Source organism: Belonocnema kinseyi, chromosome 3 (genome assembly GCF_010883055.1).
Source record: "Belonocnema kinseyi isolate 2016_QV_RU_SX_M_011 chromosome 3, B_treatae_v1, whole genome shotgun sequence".
Classification (NCBI taxonomy): domain Eukaryota; kingdom Metazoa; phylum Arthropoda; class Insecta; order Hymenoptera; family Cynipidae; genus Belonocnema; species Belonocnema kinseyi.
The window spans coordinates 153,744,496-153,751,118 of NC_046659.1; the positions used below are offsets into that span (position 1 = coordinate 153,744,496).

The 6,623-nt window shown below is 22.1% G+C and overlaps 1 protein-coding gene across 2 annotated transcripts in view; it reads left to right on the plus strand.

Annotated features, from left to right (window-relative positions):
* Positions 1 to 6,548, plus strand: part of LOC117168718 (dephospho-CoA kinase domain-containing protein) — a 7,886-nt gene extending 1,338 nt beyond the window's left edge. Inside the window, exons 2-4 of one of the 2 annotated variants that reach the window (XM_033354441.1) lie at positions 3,264 to 3,555; positions 5,832 to 5,983; positions 6,056 to 6,548. In XM_033354441.1, coding sequence (XP_033210332.1) covers positions 3,264 to 3,555; positions 5,832 to 5,983; positions 6,056 to 6,135 — 524 coding nt within the window. In that variant the 3' untranslated portion in view covers positions 6,136 to 6,548. Of the gene's footprint in view, positions 1 to 3,263; positions 3,556 to 5,831 lie in introns of both variants that reach the window. The other variant, XM_033354440.1, reaches the window with a different exon arrangement.
* Positions 6,549 to 6,623: the final 75 nt, after the last annotated feature.

Sequence of the window (6,623 nt, forward strand, 5' to 3'; positions counted from 1 at the left end):
ATATTTCATGAACCATTGAGTAAAAAGTTATTTTACTAAACATTATTTTTTTGAAAAATTACTTTAAAAATTATTTTATCAAACATTATTTTATCAAAGATTATTTCTAAAATAGATTTGATCAGATTTTATGAAACGTTATTTAAAAAAAGACTGTTTTATGAAACTTTTTTTTTTAAACATTAGTTAAAAAATGATTTTATGAACCATTTAAAAAAATATATTTTATGAAGCATTATTTACAAAAATTATATTAATGAACATTGACTTAAGAAATTAATTTATCAAACATTATTTTATGATAAATTATTTTTAACAACTATTTTAAAAAAATGAATTATTAAAACATTATTTTAAAAAATAATGTTCCATACAATACTATGTTATTTGATGAAAAATTAATTAATTTATCAAACATTATTTCCAAAAATTATTTTACGAAACATTATTTAAAAAAGTTACTTCATTAAAAATTATTTTATGAAACATTATAAAACAATTATTTTATTAAATATTACTTTTTACAATTATTGCATCCAATAATATTTTATCAAACGTTATTTTTAAAAACTATATAAAAAAACTTTTTTTTTTAATTATTTTATGAATCAATATTTTTTGACACATTGCTTTAAAAAACTTTTTATCAAATAATATTTTTTTAACTATTTTTAAAAACTATTTTATGAAAGATTTAATAAAATTATTTTACGAAACATTATTTTTCTGAAAAATTCCTTTAAAAATTATTTTATCAAACATTATTTTATGACACATTATTTTATCAAAGATTTTTTTAAAAGATTTAAGAAAATTTTTATAATTATTCTACGAAACATTATTTTTTTGAAAATTTAGTTTAAAAAATCTTTGATAAACCATTAAAAAACATACATTTTATGAAACATTACTTTTTAAACTTATTTTATCAAACTTTATTTTATGAAGTATTATTTTTAAAAATTATATTATTAAATATTGCAATAAGAAATTAATTTATTAGACATTATTTTTTAAAATTATTTTATGAAACATGTGAAAAAAAACTTATTTCATTAACCATTGCCTAAAACGTTATTTTACCAAACATTATTTCTAGAAATTATGTTATGAAGCGTTTTTTTTTAACTATTTTATGAAAGATTTAAAAAAATTATTATACGAAACATTATTTTTTTGAAAAATTACTTTAAAAATTATTTTATCAAAGATTATTTCTAAAATATATTTTCTCAGATTTTATGAAACGTTATTTTGAAAAACTATTTTTTGAAACAGTATTAAAAAAATTATTTTATCAACCATTTAAAAAGATACATTTTATGAAACATTACTTTTTAAACTTATTTTATGAAGCATCATTTTAAAAAATTATATTATTAAACATTGCTTTAAGAAATTAATTTATCAAAAAATGTTTGAAATTATTTTATAAAACGTTTTAAAAAATTATTTCATCAACTATTGTTTAAAACGTTATTTTATGAAACATTATTTCAAAAAATGATTTTATGAAGCGTTATTTTTAAAAACTATTTTATGAAAGATTTTTAAAAATTATTTTATGAAACATTCGTTTTTTGAAAAATTACTTTAAAAATTATTTCATCAAACATTGTTTTATCAAATATCATTTTTAAGAAAATTTTATAAATATGAATTCATGAAACATTTTAAAAAATGATATAATTAAACATTGCTGTAAGAAATTAATTTATCAAACATGATTTATTCGAAATATTTTATGAAACATTTTTTTGTTCAATTAATTGATAAAAAATTATTATTTCTTAATGTTATTTTATAAAATATTATTTTATGATGAACAATTTTAATTTGGCATTTTATTTATTAAATTAATTTTTCATAAATTATTTCATGAAGCATTTTCCTTTTTGCTTGAACCACAAAATTATACAATTTATCAAGATAGAATTTCACTTTCAAATTTGAAAATATCTTTTTCCACATGCCATGTTTTTTCTTCAAAATTTATGGTTCAACATTTTTTATTATTTTTTTATAAAATATTGTTGATCAGCTTTCAGTATCAAACTTTTAAAATTATATTATTTAAAACTGGACATTTTTAAAATTAAACAAGCTTGAATTGTAAGCAAATATCGACATCTTGAAAATGCTTCGGTTTCATTTTTTAATTTTTCAAAATTGTATTCCTTGAAAATAATTAGTTTCTGTAGCCGAAAAACAAATAAAGACCAATATTTAGTTAAACAATTAATTTTAACTTGCAATCTCCTCAATTTCTTAAATAAAAGTTTGAAATTAAATTATTTTTAATTCAAAAACTAAAAATTCACAGCTTTTAAAACTTAAAAAAATTCCAGTTTTTTTTCTTAATTAAGAATTTTATATTTAGAACAATGTAATCGCTGAATTCTTGGAATATTCTGAATTCCTGAAGTTTTTTGAATTTGTTAAACGGTCTAAAATCTCTTTTAAAAAATTATAAATTCAATGAAATCCTTGCATTTTTAGAATTACTGAAAACCTTTGAATACTTCTGATTCGGAGTTCTCAGAATTTCGTGAATTCCTTTAATTCTCTGAATTCTGTCAATTATCTGAATTCCTTAAATTCTCTGATTTCTCAAAATTTTCAGAATTCCGTAAATTTTCTGAAATTTTGGAATTTTCTGAAATCTTGGAATTCTCTGCATTCCCTAAAATCCTTGAATATTCGGAAATACTTAAATTTTCTGAATTCCCTGATTTGTCTAAATTCCCTGAAATCCTTGAATATTCTGAATTCCTTGAATTTCTTATATGCTCTCAAATTCTCTGAATTCCCTCAAATCCTTGAATTTCCTAAATTCCTGGAATATTCAGAATTCTCTGAAATCCTATAATATTTTTAATTCCCGGAATTTCTTTAGTATTCTAAGTTCCTGAAATTCTTCGAATTATCGAAATTCTCTGGATTCATAGAATTTCTGGAATTCCTTCAATTCTTCTGAATTTCTCGAATTATATTGAAGTTCTTGAAATTCAGGGAGTTTTAAGAATTAAGTAAATTACAAGAATTTAAATAGATTTGATAGAATTTAAAAGCAATTCAAAATAATGAAAAATCATTAGAAACTTAATATTTTTGAGGGGTTGCCTTTTTAATTTTCCAATATCCTTTCCACATTAATCTATGCAAAAATGAAAACGTTTTGCTTAAAAAAAAAAAATAATAAAAATCGTGCCTCTTAAATTGTTCTTTTTAGCAAAATGCATCGTTTTTATTTTGCATTTTAGTTGTTGAACCAGGAAAGCCAGCGTGGCACAAAATACGAAAGGAATTTGGACCAGAAGTCTTTCTCGAAAATGGAGAATTGGATCGAGGAAAATTGGGGGATGTCATATTCAATGATGTGGAGAAAAGAAAAAAATTAAATGGCATTACTCACCCTCATATTTATAGGGAAATGGGCTGGCAAGCATTTAGATATTTTCTGAAAGGATATCCCTTCATTGTGATGGATTTGCCTCTACTTTTCGAAACTGGCCATATGCTTGGATATTTGCACAAAGTTATCGTCGTCACCTGGTAGGTTAATAACAAATTTGGGATTTTTAACACACAACCAAAAAAAGACGAATTTTCCACAAAATAGTTCCTCAACCAAAAGTAATGAATTTTCAATTCTAAAATATGAATTTTCTACGAAATTGTTAAATTATCATGTAAAAAAAAAGAATTTTCTACAAAAAAGTTTAATTTTTAACCCGAGAATACGAATTTTCAACAGCAAATTTAATTTTCTAACAAATAGTTAATTTTTCAACCTAAAAAGGTTTATGTTATAAAACATAGTTACATTTTTAACAAGAACAGTTGAATGTTTAATCCAAACAGTTTGAATTTAATTTTCAACTTGAAAATATTATTTTTTATCAAAAAAATTCATTTTAAAATAAATAATGCAATTTTCTAATAAATTGTTAAACTTTCAAGCCAAAAGAGATGAATTTTCAAACAAAAGAAAAAACTCAATAAAGCAATTGAATTTTAAACAAAAAAGTTCATTTCCAATAAAATAGTTAATTTTCGAACCTCAAAAGAAAAATTTTCAACTGAAAAGTTGAATTTTCCAAAAAATTGGTTGATATTGTCAAAACCAAAAAGACGAATTTTCTACAAATTAGTGGAATTTTCGACAAAAAAGTATTTTTTAAACAAATTAAACCAAAGTTAACCAAAATAGTTGAATTTTCAACAAATTAATTAAATTTTCCAAAAAATAATAAAAAATTTTAACTAAAGAAGATGAATTTTTAACCAAAAATATAATTGCAGATTCTTTAACCAAAAAAGATGAATATTTAACAAATTAATTAAATTTTTAACAAAATAGTTAAAATTTTAAACAAATAGTTGAGTTTCCAATCAAAATGGTTAAAGGTTAAACCCAAAAAGACTACATTTTGTACAAAACAATTACATTTTCCATCAAAAAATTAGTTCAACAAAAAAGATGATTTTCAACCAAAAAGTACTATAAAAATAGTTGAATTTTCAACCCAAAATTATGAATTTTCAACAAAATAGTTTTTGAACCTATTTTAACAATTAAATGAAATAATAAGTTAGTTTTTTAATCAAAAACCAAAAACAAAGATGAATTTTCAAACGAAAATGATGAATTTTAATCAAAAATATTTATATTTTCAAATCAAAAAGACAATTTTAGAATGAAATTAATTTTTAACCGAGAAAGATTTTTTTTAAATAATTGAATTTTTAACCAAAATAGGCGCAAAAATTTAATTTTAAATGAAATGTTAAAATTTTCGGATTTGCAAGTCAAAAAGACGAATTTTTTAGAAGAAAATTTATTTCAAAAAAATAATTTATTTTCAATAAAAAAAGTTAGTTTTCAAACAAATAGATGAATTTTTAAGACAAAAGGACAAATTTTCTAGAAAACAATTGTATTTTCAATAAAAAAAGGTAATGATTTTTTAACAAAATAATAGAATTTTTAACGAAAAGTATGAGTTTTCTACCTTTAAAGGGTGAATGTTCAACAAATCAGTTGAATTTTCAATAAAAAAGTTCATTTTTAACCCAGAAAGACATATATTCAACAAACTTGTTATATTTACAGTAAAATAATTAAATTTTAAAGCAAATAATAAAAATTGTTAAACCAAATAATTAAATTTTTGACAGACAAAAAAACAAAAAAATTAATTTTTTTAACTAGTTAAATTTTTAACCAAATAGTGGAATTTTCAAGTAAAAAGTACGAGATTTTTAAGAGAAAAATTGAGTTTTTAACAATAAGGTTTGTTTTCAACCAAGAAAGATGACTTATAACAAAAAAGATGAGTTTTCTACTTTAAAAGACGAATATATAACAAAAATAGAATTCTCAACCAAATAGTACAATTTTGAATAAAAATATTTAAATTTGCAAGCCAAAAAGACGAATTTTTTCCAAAACTGTAGAATTTTCAATAAAAATAGTCGAGTTTTCAGCAACAAAAAAAGAATTTTTAACAAGAGAGATTATTTTTTAACTAAAAATAGAGGTGTGGATTTTTGAACAGTAAAAGTTGAATTTTTAACAAAATAATTAAGTTTTAAACAAATAATTAATTTTGTTTAAATAGTTACATTTTTAACAGAATAGTGGGATTCTAAAGTAAAAAAACGAGTTTTTAAAGAGAAAAGTTGAGTGTTTAACGATAAAAATTCATTTTTTCATTAAAATTTAAATATTTTCAGGTTAAAAGTTCAACTGTTTTGTGGAAAATTCTTGTTTTTTTTTTCATTTTAACTATTATTTGGTTGTAAATTTATTTTTTCTTTCTTTTTAGCGAAGAAGATCTTCAGCTGCAGCGATTGATGGAACGATCGGGTTGCACAGAAGCGAAAGCAAAATTGCGAATCGCCGCACAAATGTCCCTGGACAAAAAGTCGGATATGGCAGATTTCGTTATCGAAAATTCGAGCAGCGACCGTGACACTCGTGAGCAAACTATTCGAGTTATTAGCGTTCTAAAGAGTTATCGGCAACACTGGAAGATACGAATTTTCGTAGGTTTTTGCTGCACAGTCCTGCTGGCTGGCGCCTATTGGCTGAGAAACAAATCTATCAAATCTCTGCCCGCAGTTGCATAAAATAGCTTCTCTTCTATCTGATTCAATCTGACTGGTATCGCGTTTTCGCAGAGCGCAACGTGTGTTTTTTGTTTTTTTTTCTCGACGTTGAACTTCGAGGAGAAAAAAAAAGAAGATTCCATTTCTTTACTATAACTGTTTTTATCACAAAAATTAGGGACTTTCTCGATTCCTATTTTTTTTACAGCCTTTGCTATCACTTTAAGATAAAAGATTTTTATTTTTAAACAGATTTAGCTCGTTTTTCATCGTTTCACAGATTTTATGTGAAATCAGGCAATCTGGACTCTGGTGATGTCACGGAATTATTTGGAAATGGAATATATTTTTTTTGTAATGCAAAATATTAGACATGTATTAGATAATAATTTTTCAAACTAAAAACGCGAATTTTCAACAAAGTAGATAAATTTTCGACCAAAAAATATGAATATTCAACTAAAATGTAATTTTTTCTATCCAAAAAGTTGAAACTTCAACCTGAAAAC